General features: G+C 39.2%; 1 protein-coding gene across 1 annotated transcript in view; it reads left to right on the top strand.

Annotated features, from left to right (window-relative positions):
- Positions 1-552: 552 nt before the first annotated feature.
- Positions 553-19,816, top strand: part of Galnt8 (polypeptide N-acetylgalactosaminyltransferase 8) — a 54,530-nt gene continuing 35,266 nt past the window's right edge. Inside the window, exons 1-2 of the mRNA XM_027951064.2 lie at positions 553-763; positions 5,412-5,715. Coding sequence (XP_027806865.1) covers positions 553-763; positions 5,412-5,715 — 515 coding nt within the window. The remainder of the gene's footprint in view (positions 764-5,411; positions 5,716-19,816) is intronic.

Consider the following 19,816-nt stretch of genomic DNA (forward strand, 5'->3'; position numbering starts at 1 on the left):
AAAAATTTTATCCCACAATAAATTCTATATCTTGAAAAATAAAATAAAAATATGAATGCAAAGAGAAAAAAAATCAACAACAGTATACAGTCCAACTTCCCACTTTGCAGATTCCTTTTGCATCCTATTTATCCCCTTTGATACCCACAGGACCAGACCTTAAAGATTCCAGCAAAGAACTTCCCAGGTCACTTTGCTAAGGAGAGAGAACATTAAAACCAAACACAGACAGATAAAGATTAGCCTCTCACCCCAGCAGCCTGAGCTTGTGCCAGGAAAGTGCAATCACCTCACTTCTGAAGCAGATAAAGGTGTGCCTAGGTCACCTACCAGTCACTGGGCAACTGCCGTGACACACTCCTCACACCTGACACTGCTCAGGGGAAAGCCAGGCAGCTTGTGACAGTTTTCCCAGTCAGAGAAAATCTGGCTCAGCAGGCAGGTTGCCATTCGTGCAGTCACCAGAGACAAAGCTTGGCGCATTAGGATCCTTAGCTCCACTGGGCAGTGACTGCTCAGCCCTGCAGGGAGTGGAAGAGCCACAGGCACAAGATGATCCTCAGGAGAAACTTCCCCAAAGGCTTCTGGATTGGGCTGATTCTGGTCATTGCTGTCAACATCCTTCTGGTATTTTATACCAAGGAGACTTTACATAACTTGATTCTGGGGCGTCTACACAAGGAGTTTCATTTGCCCCCACCAGAGTGGGACGGAGCCATGATCAAGAGACTCTCTCGCTTGGAAATGGATCTGCAGCATCTGAGTAAGTTTAGCATGCTAATTTGGAGGGGATGTGTGTGTGAGTGTGTGTGTGAGTGTGTGTGTGTGTGTGTGTGTGTGTGTGGTGCATGCAAGTATGTGTGGGTGTGAGCATGCATGTGAGTGTATACTTAGGGACACTTAGTAAAAAATAGGGTGTGGAGGAAAATGGGTGAGAAGCCACATTCTCATCTCTCATTTGCCCTTTCAGGCATCAGAGTCTGATGGGATGCATTGAGAAATAGGTGGTAGGAGTGGGAGTTTAGAGAAGATGATTTGAGGGAGGAGAGCAGAGTGTGTATGGAAGTGGGGTGTGTGTATATATTTGTGCATATGCATGATCACATCTGCATACATGCAGGCAGGGAGACTGAAGCTCAGAATAAAGACCCCAAGAGACTCAGAAATCTAGGAATCTAGGCTCAGGAATCAGCCCTATCTTTAGGCCTATGTGTGACAGGGTTGTTAATGAGAGGTGGCTGTGTCTAGGGTAAAGGGTGCTTCCAATTTCCTGGGAGCTCCTATCATGAATGCGTGGAGGCATTGTTAGAGGGCCGAAGGCCAAATCTTGATATGGCTGCTATGGCGGTGTGACTTTGAGTAAGTGCTTATCTCTCTCAGCCTCAGACTTCGACTCTGTAAATGGAGACAATGATAATGAAAATGATAATGATAGAGAGCTGCCTGACGTCACAGGGTTGGGAACATGCAGAAAGTGATATATGTCCAGTTTTAACCTCTTCATTTAACGTTCTGGGTAGGATTCCAACACATCCTGGGCTTGGTTTGTAAGACTGGCTAACTCCTTTGAATTATATGTACCTGTGCATCTGACTTCAGTGAGAGAAGTGACAATTTTCCCTGCTCCCCAGGTAACAGAGATCAAGGGCTTGAACCCTTAAGGGAGGCGTTGAATGTGTGAGCAGGGATGCACTTGGTGTTGGAGCTGGTCAAGGTCTTTTTAAATGGGAAATGAATATTACCAAGGCTCAGGAAGAGGGACGGAAGGAGGAAAGACAGGAAGAAAAAAAGAAAGGGAGGGAATAAATCAGGGAAAGTCAGAGAGAGGGAAGTGGGACAAGACAGGAGAAAAGTGATGAGGATGAAAGAGAAGGAAAAAAGAAGTGGGAATTAGGGAGAGAGGTTGAGAACTTGTGGAGACAAGAGGAAAGAAGGGAAAGTGAGAAGGGGTGGGGGAGAGGATAAAAGAAGGTGGGGCACGAAACACCCACAGCACCCTCCACACCCTGTTTACACTCAGTACATTTTGCTGTGATGCAATTTTCTGGAAAGCAGGTCCCGTGGGGGGTCATTCTATGGATGTAGCTGTGCATTCCCCATTCATTTCTAGTCACACATGGAAATTACCTCAATGAATAAGTGAACAAGTGAGTGTAAGCAGGAGAGAGAAAAGTACAGGTGGACAGGGATGAAGGGAAGCGTGAGACGGGCTAGAGTGTGGGTGAAACAGAGGGAAGACTGTTGGCTCAGAAGCCCTGGCTTCCCCAGTTGGGTGGAACACTGCACGTGCCAATCTATGTAGCAGGCTTCACTAGGAGCTTGTAGACCCAGGCTGGTGACCCCGGAGCCACTGCCACTCCTTGTAGGAGAACCTAGACCACACCAGGACTCTCCCATGTAACCCTTAGTTCCTTCTACTGCAGTCGCCCCCTTCCCCTGAACCTTAGCATGGCAGGAGTCTTTACTCAGCAGAGATATGACATGCCCTGAGGAGCCATCCAGAGCCACCAACTTACTTTCTTTTATTTGTTTGCAATGACCACTTCTATCTTTCTATCTCATCTTGTTGATGCCATGATTTTTTTTCAGTCTAAAGTGACCGTAGTGTCAGAGACCCTTCCCAGCAGAGCTGAACCTTCCAGTGTCTTCTGGGACCTGTTTCCAGATCACAAATGCTCTTCTGTCCCACAGTTCATCCTTTAATGGAAAATCTTTAAGAAGTGAGGCCCAGTTGGAAGCTTCCAGTCATGTGGGGCTGTGCCCTCAAGTGAGGTACTGAGACCCTGACCCCTCCCCACTCCCTCTCTCTGTTCACTTACCAGCTGCCATGATCTGAGTAGCTCCCTCCACTGTACCCTCCCCTGTCTCACCATAGGCCCCAAAGCAACAGGCCAAGTAACCATGGACTGAAACCTCCAAAACTGTGAGCTAAAATGAAACTTTTCTCTTTATAAATTAATTATCTAATAATCTCTATCAATTAATTCTTTTCTCTTTATAAACTAATTATTTGTCACAGGAATGGCAAGTTAACACATGCTCCAGATTTTAAATTTACAGCTCTTGCCTAACATCCTGGTTGCTCACTGCCTTCAGGGCTCTGGAAAGATTGAAGAAAACCATAAGTCAATAGGAACATTTAGGTAAATCTTCAATTAGGTAAGTCATCAAGAGTAAAAGCAAACACATGATGATACTCATATCCCTGTTGGCAGAGGGACAAGTGACTCTAAACCAGTTTGTTGGATCCTTTCTTGGGGCTCTTAAAAGCCCCACCAGAGCAATATCATTGGGTGTGTCTCCTTTGTGCCGTAAACATTTTCATGTCAATCATGGGAATGGTCTAGTGGCACTATATTCATCTTGCCGGAATGTCTGCAATTTTCAAATTGACTCTAGACTTTCAGTTCCCACTGACAGTAGTGAATGAAAGAAAAAAAAAATCAGGTGTCACCCCAAAGAGGAAAGAAGGGGAGTTTTGTTTGAGGCAAGGAGAACTCAGTACCACCCTGTGACCCCTATGTGCTTAACACAGAAATGTATGAATAATAATACTACTCAATTGGAACACTTGAAACATTATGCTTTTATTTCCCACCTGAGCAAATATTCATAGTATTTCCACAGCTCTTCTTTGGCAGACCTTGCCATTTAGATCTCTTCCCAAGTTTGCTTCAACCATTCTCTTTTTGCCTTGGGCACTTTAATTGATTCTTCTTCTCCTTTTCCTTTCTCCAGGGCCAAACTTCTGTCATCTTCTTAACATTTTCTTCCCAGTTTTGGACTTCCCTGTTTTCCCTTGGAAGGGCTATAGATGGATCTGAAATACAGCCCAAATCCTGTCACTAAGCCTTGTTCTGTGGCATGGGATTGCGTTTACCCAGAAAAATTTCACACAGTGGAACCATCCTGGTGACACTGGGTAGCAATTATTCAGGAAAAGAGAGCATTCTCTTCTAATATTCAGAAAGATGCTGGATGGGCTGAAGTTAATCCCTCAGTCTGGTTGAAATTTAATGGGGGGTTTAGGGGAGGATTAGTGGGAGCTAAGTGGTCCTATAGCCAAGACCTTTGGTTACTTGATGTTTAATGCCCAGGAGTGTCACAATCACTAAGCATTGGACTCATTACTTTTGCACTCTTTTTCTGCTGCATTTGTAGATTGAGCTCAAGGTACATATATGTTCAGACTCTCCAGCACAAATCTTATAGGGTTGTTATAAAGGTGAGATAAATGATGGATGGGAAAGAGCTTTGAAGTTTGTAGGCCATTTTCCAAACACAAAGCATCATTTTTACTATTGGTACTATAGATCCTGAAGGACCTCTTCTGTATGAGAAGTCCTCTGCCTGGGTCTGTCACTCTGTTCTTTTGAATTAAGTCTGTGTTCCTCAAATGAATATGAACATTAGCGCTATCTGGAGTAAGCATCTTCAGGGAAGTCCTGGGATTCTGTATTTTTTAACAAGCTGTTGAAGTCTTTCCTGTGGCCAACCACATTGGACATTTCCTGCCTAAAAGTTCTTGGTGAATCAAATGAGAAGGGAAAGGGGAGGTGGACGATGGTGGTGCTGGTTAGAGTAGATTTGCCTTTGTCAGCTACTAGAAGTGTAGTATAATGTGACTCCACATTTCACTGTACAGAGGAATTACTTCTTGATTTTGTTAAAATGCAAACTCTGGTAACTTCCCCTGGCCCCAAGATTCCGATTTAGTAGATTTGAACACAGGCTTGGATATCTACTTTTTTTTTTTTTTTTAATTTTTATTGTTGGTTGTTCAAAACATTACATAGTTCTTGATATATCATATTTCACACTTTGATGATATCTACTTTTAAAAATAATCACAGTTGATGATTCTGATGTAAATGTTTCTTAGGCTTAATTCTGATAATACATTATTTGATTATCTATTTATTTCTCAGGTCAATGGCAGCAATTCGAGTAGCCTTAAATGGACAGACAAGTTTTGTTGAAGCTGCAGAGAGAGATGGACCTAGCATGTGCTTTGCCAGGACAGCCTTGCACGGCTCTGACAAGTTCACTTGACCCATCACATTCTCTGGGACAAGAGCCATAAATTAAAAATCTGCAGAGTGTGTTAGTTTGCCATTCCTGTGAGAGAAGAAGAGAGAGAGAGACGGGGGTGGGGTGGGGTGGGAGTGTCAGGGTCTCAGTATCCCCCTTGAAGGCACAGCCCCACATGACTGGAAGCTTCCAACTGGGCTTCACTTCTTAAAGGCTCCACCAAGCCGCTACACACAGGTTGTTTGGCTTATTTAGGATCCAAATTTATAGCAAAGAGAAAACCGTTTTACATAAATTAGGAAGGAAAGCAATGCCCAGATAATTAGGATCTAATAAACTGTTTTATCTGCACTCTCCTACCCCGTCCTCTTCATCTGCAGAAGATGGTATGCAACTGGTTATGAAGCAACAAGAAAACAAGGACCACACACAAAAGAGGATAGAAGATGAAGTTCACCCTGCTCGAAAGGCAGTGGAAACCCCTGAGAGGGAGACAAAGAAGCAGCAGAACAGACCCCCAAAGAAACTCTTCCCGAACTCTCCGCTCTTCAAGCAGTGGGGCGACAAGCTTTCTGAAGCCCAGCAGAAAGAGGCCGAGGACCTGTTCCAGAAGTTTGGTTACAACGCCTACCTCAGCAACCAGTTGCCTCACAATCGCAGCCTCATGGACACACGAGATTCCAGGTGGGACGGACGAGGGTTGGTGGGAGGTTCTAGGGACCTCGGTCTGATTTGGGTCTGAGTTTTGGAAGCCATAAAAGTCTAGGGTTGGAAAGAGGGTGGGGGAGTGAGGGATTGCTGGAGAAGGGGATAAGGAGAGTTCTTGTTTTTAATCCCTTTTGCAACAGCAGCTTGGTGAACATTGGAGATAAACAGAGGTATCAGAGAAATGGTGATCCTTGGGAATTCTGATACAATGGGTCTAACCAATGATTTTACAGATGAGGATGCCAGGGCTGAGCAAAGACTTGTGCATGTCACCCCAAAGTTAGCAGCTCTATTTCCTCCTTTCGTACTTTCCTCCAATTCTCTGCTTGAATTCTTTGTTTTTAAATATAATTTTTAGAGACTTTCTGTTTTTATTCCTCATTGTTTTTTTCTTTTCTGCCTTGCCCATCTTTCTTCATATTTTTTTTTTTAAAGTAACATCTTTGTTGAGGCACAATTCATATACCATCCAATTCACCCATTTGAAGTATGCAATTTAAGTGATTTTAGTATATTCAGAGTTGTGCACCATCCCCACAATCAATTTTAAATCTTTTTCTTTACTAAAAAAAGAAACCCCATATCAGTGTCAGCCACTTTCCATTTCTCCACAACTTCTTACTCCCCTGGAGAGCATTAAAGTACTTTCTGTCTCTATGAATTTGCCTATTCTGGATCTTTCTCGTAAATGGGATCATATAACATAGGGTCTTTTGTGACTGTTTTTTAAAAAAACTATCATCATATTTTCAAGTGTTACAGCATGTATTGATACTTCATTCCTTTTTTAAATAGAACTAACAAAAATTGTATATTTTTATGGGTTCTGTTTAAATATCAATGACAACAGAATCCATTTTGATATAATTATACAAGCATGGAATATATCTTATTCTAGTTAGGATCCCATTCTCATGATACATGATGATGGGATTCACTGTATTGTTTTCATATACATACAAAAAATTATGGGAAATTGTTAGACCAGGACGCAAGAAAAGACCACTGACTCCAATTAAAATCAAATTAGAGCAAGCTTATTATTTTGACCGGCCCGTTGCCTCTCCCTCCCAAAACCGCGGGAACAAGACAGCACCCCAGCTTTCCTGCAGCCCATCTTTATAGCCTAGAAAGTTACACCAAGGGGGGTTACAGATAACAGAACTCTGACAAGCATCACACTAATGGTAGTTTACATTTTTTGCTGGCCCCAACATCAGAATTTATGAGGACCATTAGAGCCTCAGAGAGGGTTGTTGTCTGGCCAGGGAAAGCCAAGATTTGTGAGGCGTCACTAAAGTTTCAGAGAGGGCTGCTATCTGGTCAGAGAGCCAGGCATGGGTGAGTTCAAGGCATGGGCAGGCATTCCAAGCAGGTTCAGAATTTGCAGTAATTTATAGTAAAGCCAAAATTATCTTTTCATGGCTTTGTGGCAAGATGGCTCCCAATTTTAAGAACAGGTTGGGTCTATCAGAAATTACATGAGATTCATTCTACTGCCTTTCCCTCTTGTATCCCCCCACCTTTCCCTTCATTCTCCACTGTCTAATCTACTGAACTTCTATCTCCCCCTCACCTCCCTGCTATTGTGGATTAGCTTCCACATATCAAACAAAACATTTAACCTTTGTTTTTTGGGGGGATCAGTTATTTCACTTAGCATGATAGTCTCCAGATCCATCCTTTTGCTGGCAAATATCATAAAGTCATTCTTTTTTATGGCTGATTAATACTCTATTAATATTTCAACATTTTCTTTACCCATTCATCTGTTGAAGGGCAACTAGGTTGGATATTTTATATTTTAACTATGACTTTGAAATATAATTTATTAATATGTTAAGTAAAACTATATACATTATATTAACTTTACTATCTTGATTAACTAGAATAACTTCTTGTGGTTGTACATGATGTGAAGTTATACTAATGGTGTCTTCATATATGAACATAGGAAAGCTATATCTGATTAATTCTACTATTTTTCCTATTCCCATTTCCCCTCCCTTCCGTCTATTCCCCCCTGTCCAACCGGTAAACCTCCACTCCTCCCTTTGCCCAGCTTATTGTGAGTCAGCATCTACATAATCAGAGAGAACATTGACCTTTGGTTTTTTGGGGATTGGCTTATTTCACTTAACATGATATTGTCGAATGAGGTTACTTTGTCTGAAGTACCATATTTTATTTATTCATCAGTTGATACACATTGTATTGTTTCTACTTTGGACTATTATGAATAGTGTTGCTATGAAGACAGCAAGTGTTTGTATTGACCAATAACTTTGTGTTTCTTGGGTGCAGTCTAAAAGTTGAATTCGTGGGTCATATGATAACCACATTAAACTGTCAGACAATTTTCCAAAGTGACTGCATGATTTTATATTCCAACCATCCATTTATAAGAGTCTTGATTTTTCCACATTATCACCCACATTTGTTATTATTTGTGTCTCTTTCTTTCTTTCTCTCTCTCTCTCTCTTTCTTTTTTTTTAGTATCAGGGATTGAACTCAGGGGCACTGGACAACAGAACCACATCCCCAGCCCTGTTTTGTATTTTATTTAGAGACAGGGTCTCATTGAGTTGCTTAGTGCCTTGCTTTTGCTGAGACTGGCTTTGAACTCATGATCCTTCTGCCTCAGCCTCCTGAGCCGCTGAAATTATAGGCATGTGCTACCACATCTGGCATTATTTGTGTTAAATTTTAGTTAGTCATTCTGATGAGTGTGAAGTGATATCACATTGTGATTTTGTTTTCAATCTTGAAGGCCTAATGATGATGGACATCTTTTCATGTGTTTATTTACCATTTGTATGTTTTCCTTGGAGAAATTCAGAGATGCCTCCTTTTCAAAATTGGTTTATATGCCATTATTCATTATATATCCTAGATATAAATTCCTATTAGAAACATGCAAATATTTTCTCCTAGTATATGGGTTGTCTATTCACTGTCCTGGTGGTCTTCTTTGAGGCACAAATGTTTTAAATTTTGATGATGTCCAATTTATCCATTTTCTCTTTGGTTGCTTGTATTTTCGGTGTCATATATAAGAGACTATTGCTGAAGGCAAGGTAACGAAGATTTATACCTATGTTTTCTTCCAAGAGTTCTGTAGTTTCAGTCTTAAAATTTGGGGGCCATATTATGTGAATTTTTATATATGGCAATGTGTATGTGGTATAGGAGTCCAACTTTATTCTTTTGGATGTGGTCTGATCATTATCCTGCTGTCCCACCACCCTCCAGTGAAGAGATAAGTTTTACCACATGTGTTCTCTTGGTACTCTTGTTGAAATGAATTGGGCAGAATCACAAAGGTTTGTTTCTAGGTATCAATTCTCTTTGCCTCATGTTTACTTGACCCTTATGATAATGACAGACCACTGTGGTAACACTAGTTTTGTGGCAAGTTTCAAAATGTAATAAAGTGAGTTTTCAACATTTCTTATTTTTTAAGATTGTTTTGTCTATTTAGGTACATGAATTTCTATGAATTTTAGGATTCACTTATTAATTTCTGAAAAAAAAACCATCAGGATTTTGATAGGGATGGTCTTCAATCAGTAGATCAATTTATAGAATATCTTAACCAATATTCCAGTTCATGAACATGGGAAATATTTCCATTTATTTAGGTCTTTTAAAATTTCTTTCAACAATGTTTTGAGTTTTCAAAATATGAGTTTTGCATTTCTTTTGATTGTATATCACCTTTTAAGAAGTGTCAGCTCCTTAGTCCATTTATTGATTGGGTTTTTTTTTTTTTTGGTGTTAAGTTTTTTGAATTCTTTATATATCCTGAAGAATAGTGCTCTATCAGATGTGCATATGGCAAAAAATTTGCTTATATGTTTATAATATCCAATCCCTTCCCCTACTGCCTTCCCCCCTTTGCTATAATTTCCACATATGAGAGAAAACATTCAACCCTTGATATTCTGAGTCTGGCTTATTTCACTTAGCATGATGTTCTTCATATCTGTTCATTTACCAGCAAATGCCAATATTTAGTTCTTTTTAAGGCTGAGTAAAACTCCATTGTGTATATATACCACATGTTCTTGATCCATTCATCTATTGAGGGGCATTTGGACTGATTCCATAATTTGTCTACTGTGAATTAGGCTTCTATAAACACTGAAGGGACTGTGTCACTAGAGTATGCTGATTTTAGTTCCTTGGGATAAATACAAATGAGTGGGATAGCTGGGTCATATGGTGGTTCCATTCTTAGTTTTTGAGGAATCTGGTAGATTGTTTTTTCAATTTCTTTTTCAATCTGTTCATTGTAAGCCTATAAAAACACAATTGATTTTTGTACAACCTCACTGAACTAATGTATTTTAATAGCTTTTTAGTGGGTTTTAAGGGCTTTTCTACATATAAAATTATGCCATCTGCAAAAAAGATAGTTGTATTTCTTCCTTTCCCACATAAAGCCTTTTATTTCATTTTCCTTCTAATTGCCTGGTTGGAACCTCTATTGTGATGCTGAACATAATTAGTGAGAAGTGATTTCCTTGTATTATTCATCATTATGGGCGGGAAAGCAATGACTATTTCACAAAAAACTGTGGGTTTTTTTAATATACATGCCCACTAGAAATTTCATTCTATGCCTAGTTTGTTTAGTGTTTTCTCTCTCTTTTACCATAAAGGAGCATTAAATTTTATGAGACGCTTTTTATGTGTCTATTAAGATGTCCATGAGATTTTTGTTCACTAGCTATTCATGTGGTATATTACATTAAAATTTATTGATATGGTTTTAGGATATCAAACCAATTTCAAATTCTTGGCATTAAATCCCATGTGGTCACAGTGTATAATCTTTTCTCCATGTTGCTGGATTTGGTTTGCTCCTATTTTAAAACCTTTTTTTTTTTTTTTTGGTGTGTGTCTGTATTCATAAGATACACTGGTTTTTAGTTTTGTTTCTTCAGGATATTTTTTTATCTGATTTTGGTACCTGGATAAGACAAGTCTCATAATTTGGAAATTTTTCTTCCTCTTCTATGTCTTGGAGGAGTAAAAGCAACTGGACCTGGTCCTTTTGTAATGAGCAATTTTTTTTTTTTTTTTTTTTTTTTTTTTTGGTGGGATGGGGTGGTACTGGAGATAGAACCCAGGGCTTCTTGCATGCCAGGCAAACACTTTCCCACTGAGCAACATCTCCAGCCCTGTAGTGAGTAATATTTTTATTAGTAATTTAATCTCTTTGCCTGATGTGGTTCTATGAAGATTTCTAGTTCTTCTTGAGCTAGTTTTCTGTCTTTCCAGTAACTTTTCCATTTCATTTAAGTTACCTAATTTGTTGGCAGACAGTTGTTTAAAGTATTCTTTTATAATCTTTTAAATATCTGTAAGGAGTATGATGATGGACCAATTTTATTACTATTTTGGTAATTTGAGATTTTTTATTTTTGTCTTATTCAGTCTTGCTAATGAGTGAAAATTTTGTTGATCTTCTCAATAAACCATTTTTTCATCTGCTTTCTCTGTTACTGTGTATCTATTCTCTAACTTACGTATTTCTATTCTCATCTTTATTATTTTCCTTCCCTCTCCTTGCTTTGTATTTTAAAATAGAAAGAGAATTTCCCAGCTCTTTCTTTTATAGTTGGTTACAATGGAAGCTTAGATTATTGAATGGAGATCTCTCTTCTCCTTTTTAACATAGCTTTTCTGCAGCTATATCTCATAAATTTTGGTATGTTATGTTCTTGTTTCCAATTATCTTTTCTTAAGGCATGTTCTAATTTTTTCTTAAGGCATGTTCTAATTTCCCTTGTGATTTCTTCGTTGGCCCATTAATTCTTTAAGAATGTGTTTAAATTCCATTGTGATCAGAGAATCACATTTCGTGTGAATTCAATCCTTTTAAATTTACTGAGGACTCTTTTATGATAGCATATGGTCTGTCCCCAAGAATGTCATTTCTGTGGTTTTGAGAGGAATGTGTATTTACTCTTGTTGGGTGGAGCATTATGTAGTTGTCAGTCAGGTCACTTTAACTGGTGATAGTGCTTCAGTCTTCCATTTCCTTGTTCTCTTCTGTCTGGTTATTCTGCGCACAGTTGCAAGGGGAGTACTGAATCCCCAGCTATCATTGTTGAATTGTCTATCCCTTCATTTATGTCAGTTTTCATTTCGTGTGTCTTGGGATTCTGTTGTTAGATAATATATTTGTAATTGTTTCATCTTATTTATGGATTCATCAGTTTGCCACCAGAAAGTCCCCCTGGTATCACTAGTAGCATTTTTGTTTTAACATCTATTTTGTCTGATGTTAGTGTAGCCGTGCCAGCTTCCTATGCTTGCTGTTTGTGGGGCACGTCATTTTCTCTCCTTTCATTTCAACCTCTTTGTAGCTTTCAATATTTCCTGTAACTGTATGTAGTTGGACTTTTTAAAACAACAACATGGTGGTTTCTACTTTTTTTGACTGGGTCACCTCATTCGTGTTTTTATTGATATGCCTGCCATTTTATTTCCTTTTTCTAAATATTTTTGTCTTTTCCTATCATTCCTCCTTTACTGCTTATCTTTTTTCATTAAACAAGTGCTTTCTAATATCACAGTAAAATCATTTCCCTGATTTCCACTATTTTTAGTTATTTTCTTAGTGGTTTCTATAGGGCTTATCACATACATCTTAACTGATCAGAATTGTCTTAGATTTATACTTAATTTTACTGAGATATAGAGAGGCCATTTCTATGTTGCTCTATTACTCTTCTTTTTTTTTTTTTTTTGCTGTTTTTCTAACACATATTACATATAAGCATGGTACAAATGCCCCCATACTGTTATAATGATATATATATTTTTCTAATTAAAAAGATGAAAAAAATGAAAGAAAGTATGAATTGCAGACTTTGTTGTATTTACTTTCTTTTTATTGTGTCTGATTCTGCATATTGGTTCCTTTGGATCAATTTATTATCTGGTGTCATTTTCTTACTTTGACATAGCTCTACTTCCACCCACCTTCCTTGTGCTCTTATTGTCAAATACATTGTATTTCTCTGTGTTATGGACCCAACAATAGGAGTATATGTGTATAAATAAGTATATATAAAATTTATGTATGTATGGAGATATATATATGTATATATATGTGTATATATATATATATATATATATATACATATATATATCTCCCCACATTGTTTTATACAATTTCTTTTAAATTACAATTAAAAGAAATTTATACTATTTCTTTAATAATTCCATAATTACTTTTGCCGATATTTCTTTTGCTGTGTGTGTGTGTGTGTGTGTGTGTGCGTGTGCGAGCGCGCGCATTTGAATTACTATCCTGGATGACTTGCTTTCAGCTTAAAGAACTTAGTATTTCTTGCAGGGTGGCAACAAACTATCTCAGCATTTGTTAATTTTCCAGCATCTTTATTTTGCCTCCATATTTGAAATATATAAGATAAAATATGCTTGTTTAACACTTTTATTTGGTATCTTAAAAATGTCATCCCTCTGCCTTCTGGCCTCCATTGATTTTTATAAGATGCCAACTATCCTTATTGGGGTTCTCTTGTATGTGATGTCATTTTTCTTTTGCTTCTTTCAAGTTTTTCTGTTCATCTTTGGTTTCCAGCATTAGGATTATGATATATCTTGGTGGGTATCTCTTCATGTACCCTACTTGGAGTTCATTGAGCTTCCTGAATGTGTCTTGGAAGTTTATAAGTATTATTAGTATTTCTTTAGGGGTTATGAAGTCATAAGTCGTGGCTTCTAAGTGATAGAGTCTTGTAGCACCGTACTGGGGAGATAGTAAATGAACAATGAATTGTGAGCAATTTAAAAATTTCTTTCTCTTTATATTGTCAATCATCTATCCAAATAGTTCTCATTTGAGAGCTGATCTTAAGGATTCCAAGATGGGAGGCCAGAGGCAGGCAGCACCCTGTGTTGCTCCATGATCCAGGTCTCACCTAGTTGGAATAATGCATCTCAGAGAGTGTAAGAGGACCCCTATATAGCTAATTATTTCCTCAGAAATCATCAGTGCTGTGGCCCCCTGCCCAGGGCTCAGAGCCTTAGCATTGGAGCAGGACTCCGGGCCCCCAGCACCCGAAACCCAAAGCCCGCAGTTGTAGCTCACCCACGGCTCTCAAGTAGCTTAGCAGAATCACCGATCCAGCACCTCTGCAGAACTCCAGACTGCGCCCGGCTCCCATGCAGGTCACTCGGGGACTACCTACCCACAGCACAAGGCCATCACCTGGCTCCCCCACCCTACCAGACACCCCGGTTCTGGAAGCAGACCAACTCCATCTTGGGTAACCTTTCTCACCATATTTGGTGGGGGCAGCTCTCAGCTCTGATCTCCATCTGGCCAGGTACCAGGTATCCAACTCTTCCCCCACCCCCACCCCAGCGGCGACCTCAGTACAGTGACCACTCAACACAAAAACAGCTCCCAGTTGGGCAGGTGTGCAATGCGACCAGGGCGCTGCTCACCTGGCATGAGCCTGGCTATGAGAGGTCCCACAGGTGATAACTGCTAATTGACAGGGGATGGAACTAAAGTTTGGAGCCTAACAGAGAGATCAGGAGCTGGGAAATCTCCAGGCAAGAGAGGGAGACAATACTGGGTGCTCAAGTCAGACGAGTGGTCCCAAAAAGAGACCCGTGAGGTGTAGAGACTGACAGGTGGCACTCTCTGCTTCCAGACACCCTACACCGGTATCAGTCCTCTCACCCTGGTTACCTACACCATCCTGAGGGCAGAGATACCAGCTTAAAACAGCTTTTCTGTTTCTCTTCTTACCTATTGGATGAGAAACAGAAACCAAACAACCAACCAACAACAACAACAACAAAAAACGGATCTCTAAAACTAGCAACAACCCTGGTTTCTTCTTTCGAGTTATATATTTTTTCCTCTTTCTCTTCTACCCCTCTATCCTCCAGCCCTCACATACCCACATATGTGAAACCAAGAACTTTGTATAAAATAGGATTTTGAGGACTGAGTCATCTGAATAATAATAATTTAGAGGTGTTGTATATGCCCCTTTTTTCCTTCTTTCATTTTTCTTTCCCCCTCCAAATTTTACTATTTTTACATCCTGTATTTTTCTAAATACATATGTGTGTTTGTTTTATGTTCTCTACTGTCCTCCTACATACTTGTCTACCCAAAATTACCTCCTGTCTATTTTCTTGCTACTAACCCTCTTCATTAGATTTCTCTTTCACATTTCCCAAGATATACTAACTCTATACCCTTACATCTTTCCCCCTTCAGCATATTGTCCTACTCCCCACCCCCATTTCATTGTCCACCGTCAGAAACTGTAAACCTTTTTACGAAACTACTGATTATATTTTAGAAAATAGTTGAATCCAACATTTCTGTACATTGAGACTAAATTGTAAATGTCTTAATAACAACAAATTGTTCATAGGTGATATATTGTGGATATTGGGATCAGTTAATATTGTCCTTCCCCATAAAGGAGGGATCTTGGCACCCTACAAGAGCCCTACAAACCTATAGAGTAATAACACACCAGACCCACAGAGCTGGAAAGGAAGACACATGAGCAACATGAAAAGACAAGGGAAGAAAGTGCCACAAACAAATCAAGACACCACTGCAGAAAAAATGACGAGAAAGAGTTCAGGATATACACGATTAAAATGTTCTGTGCACTCAAGGAAGATATAAGAGAGCAAATACAAGCAGTGAAAGATCACTTCAACAAGGAGCTACATAAACAAATCCAAGAAGCAAAAGATCACCTCAACAGGGAGATAGAGGTTCTAAAAAAAAAAAAACCACCAAACAGAGAGCTGATCTTTAACCCATGTTTTGCATGGCAGAGGCCCAACCCATGGCCTGACAGATGATGAATTGGTATTTTCCACCATATCACCAGGAAGAGATTTCCTAGAATCCTGTTTCTCTGAATGAGAAGGCAAAGGTGAGCCTTAGAGGGCGAGTGGGGAAGCTACTTCTCCACTAAGGCTTCCTTATTTCAAGATGAACTTTGTCTGGGGTAGATTACCTTACCTGGGATGTTCTGCAGTTAACATATTTAGAGAAACCTTTCTGTCTTATTAGCTTGTGAAAGGATGATAAAAAAAAAGTTTTCTTTGTTCATGATAACTCTTAATGACTGATAGTGATTACCTGAAGTATTATTATGTTGAGAAGACTTTTGAGTCCATAGGGTCAAGTGCATGAGTGCTATGATCTATTAGCAATGTCTGACATGAGCAAGGAAGGAGGAGAAGGTAGCACATATTTTACTATTTGCTCCTTGTGAGATGGGAATCAAGTAGAACCTGACAAATTTTCTCTTGAGTCCATTGCATAATTTTGGGCTTTAGGTATGAGAATGATATGTTGGGAGCTATTGGTGATTGAAGCTGTCTTATCCAAATTTAATTTTGGAGAATTCAGGTTTAATTCCATAGGAATTAACTCATGAAACTGCTTGTCAGAAAGTATTACTGTGGCTGAAAAATATTTATGAATGAAATATTCTGTACCTGAATATCATTTGAATTATACTGGATACTTATAAACCAATTGAATAATCTTCTTTCCTGCTATTCATTAAAAAATATGTAACTCAGATGCCTAAGAATTTCAGAATTAAAGCATCGTAGAAACCTGTATGGTTTGAGAACTATAGGCAAGGCCACTCCACTGATTTCCTTTTTCTGGTAGAAAGGTACTGAGAATTGAACTGGAGGTACTTTACCAGATTGAGCTACATCCTCAGCACTTTTTAGTTTTTTACTTTAAGACAGGGTCTTATTAAGTTGCTTATGGCCTTGCTCATTTGCTGAGGCTGACTTCAAACTGTGATCTTCCTACCTCAGCCTCCCAAGCTGCTGGGATTACAGGTGTGTGCCCAGCATCAATGACTTTCTTTGAGAAAGTCGTAACTTAGTAATAAATGAGAGTTATCATTACATCTTAAATTTAGTATAAATGTTCCCTTTAGTCTAACTTCCTGCCAAAAGACATGACAAAGTGACTGTAGTTGCTAGGTTTTGGCAGTTTTCTAAATAGCTGTCTGATACTAGAAAGATGTCACAGTTCTTATGTGGTCATGTCCTCTTTACCTTCCAGAGATGATAAAAGCTGCTTGAGAGACTGTTGTGTGGAATTGGTCTGTGACTTTATTGAGTTTGGGTAGATATTAACACCAACAAACTGTTGGACAGAGTCTACCAAAATGCTGTGGACAGGACCAGCTACATAATTCACAGGGCCCAGAGTACAATACAATTGCAAAATCCTTTTGTTTAAAAAATAATTAAGAATTCTTCTGGATGCAGTGGTACATGCCTGTCATAGAAATTACTCAGGAGACTGAGGCAGGAGAATAAGTTTAAGGCCAGCCTCAGCAATTTAGCGAGGTCCTAAGCAACTTAGAATAGTAAAAGTAAAAAGACTGGGGATGTAGCTCAGTAATAAAGCATCCCTGGGCTCAATCCCCAGTACCAAAGTAAATAAATAATTAAAATAAAAATTTCAAATGATGATGGTAAAGCATTAAATCAAGTGAGGAGACCCTCTAAGTGTGGTTTCTGTGTGTGACTGTATAGGCTGCATTGCCTACAGAGCTGGCTGTGGGGCTGGTGTAATTTGCCTGAGGAAATCCCTGTATAAGGGTGAAAACCTGTTTGCTTGTGCACAAATCAGTTTTTCTGTTCTATACCACAGTAGTTTTGGGTGAAATTCTGATATGCTTTAAATTTATCTTTCTACCACTAACACTTAGAACTTACCTTATTATTTCTGTGATAACACACATAGACAGGTGCTTGTCTGTGTGTGTTATCACAACCATGACTATATTGGGAGGAGTTGCTAAAGATTGGTTCCTCTAGATGTCCTTCAATCAACAATTATTTAAAAAATATTTGTTGCAGCATCATCTAATGTAGTCTGGTTATTAAAATTTAAGCTGATGAACATAAATTCAATTTTTAGTTTATTGTTTACATTAATCATATTAAACAGCCACATGAGGCTGGTTGTCACAAAGTGCAGCACAGACATAGAACATTGGAACACAAAATTCCATTGGAAGAATACTGCGGTACATTCCAGATCAGCTGCTAGGGAAGCACAGAGGGGGAAACCATGGTTTTTGGAATGGTAGGAACCTTATTTTCTGCCTTTCTTGATATAAAGTGGGGAAGAGAAGGTGGGGGTGTGGATAAGAAAAGTGTTGTGAAAGCATTTAGAATATTTCCATGAAAAAATTCAAAAAGAAGCATGGGAGGCATTGTGGAGAAAAAGAAAATCTAAAAGTTTGATGATGCAATTATGTGAATTAGAGGGAAGAGAAGTGGAATTGAGTTTTAATCAGCCTTCAATTTAACATAATTACCTATTCTTACTCTCAGTTACATACATATTTATTATATAACCATTCTGTTCCTGACATTAAGAACTGCCACTGCGCTTTAAAGAATTTAAAGTTCTCTGTCAGGTTCTTTTACCTGTGCTTTAAATATTGATGAGCTTCAGGCTTTAACATGAGGCTCCTTCCTGTTTATAACTCAGGTGATTTTACCCAATGGGGAATTCAACCAACACCTTCGTGGTGATGCCTCCTAAATCTACACATCTCTAATTCAAACTGTTCTGCTGAGATCCTGGAACAATATATACAATGACCTGCTAGAAAATCCATGATGTGACTCAGAGGCACCCCCACACTCAATGTGGCCAATTTCTAAATGTGTCAATTTCTATTTCTCCTCTTATTTCTCCTGGCTTAGTAAAGGATGCTGTTGTCCAAGGGATAATTACAAAAATAACAAGAACTACCAAAGTAGCAAGAATAACAACTAACATTTATTGAACTTCTTTACAAGCAATTTATGCACATGACCACATTTGAATCTCATAATATTGTGATATGAGCATTATTATTATTACTGCTACTACCATTTTACAGATAAGGAAAGGGAGGTACAAGAGATCATGCCTATAGAAAATGACAGAGCTGACTTGGAGGAATTCCAATCTTACAGCATTGTTATAACCTGGGAGCCTGATGAAAACTCTGGATATCAGGCTCCACCCAGACCTGCTGAACCAGAATTTTAGCAAGATCCCAAGGTGGTGTGTGTGTGCACCTTAGAGTTTGAGAAAGAAACTATTTTCACTCCTTTCTTTCTTCAGGGAGGATCTTAGGAGAAAGATCCTCCACTTGTATTATGGAAACCCCCTGTGGCTAATTGCTTTCTGCCATAGTCAGCTTTCTGTCAGTAGGAACAGATACCAGAGAAATCAATTTACAAAGGTAAAAAGTTTATTTTGACTCACAGCTTTGGAGATCCATCCATGGTTGGTGGATTCTGTTGCTTTGGCGCCTGTGGGGAGGCAGCACATCATGGTGGGAGCACAGATGGAGCAGAGCTGCTCACTTCCTGGCTGGGAAGTGAAAGGAAGGAAGAGGAAGGCACTGTGGTCCCTCTGCTTTGAATCTTGTCCCCTAATGCTCTGAAGAACTTCTATCATTTCCCACCTTTTACAGGTTCTACCACCTCCCAATAGTGACACAGAGATCAAGCCTTTAACACATGGGCCTTTGTGAGACATTTAAGATCCAAACTGCTGTGTTCATGGTGGCTGAAAGAACTTATTAACAACATTAATTCGATCATACCCATTCTTTGTTTAAATTCCATGAGTACCTCTAGGATACAGTCCAATCTTGTTAGCCTTTGTGGCCTGTTCCCTGCTGGTGTGTGCAGTCCCACCTCTGGCCATGACTACTGAGCAGCACAGCTCTTCAAATAATATGTGTGCTTTTAATACTCTGTGCATTCATCCAGCTGCCTGTGGCGTGGGCTTAAAATGCACTGAAATCTCAGGGGCTGCAACTAAATACCGACAGACATCCATGATGCAAAGAGAGGTTTGGGTGGGGCCTGAGGTGACCAGGGAGAATGTGCTGTGAGCATTTCTAACAACTCTTGACTCTGATCAGAGGAGGTGTTATCCTCTGGGAAGGAGGTTTCAGTGAGACAAATGTCTGCTTGTCAGAGATGCCAGAAATCTGGATT

Source organism: Marmota flaviventris, chromosome 3 (genome assembly GCF_047511675.1).
Source record: "Marmota flaviventris isolate mMarFla1 chromosome 3, mMarFla1.hap1, whole genome shotgun sequence".
Taxonomy (NCBI): Eukaryota; Metazoa; Chordata; class Mammalia; order Rodentia; family Sciuridae; genus Marmota; species Marmota flaviventris.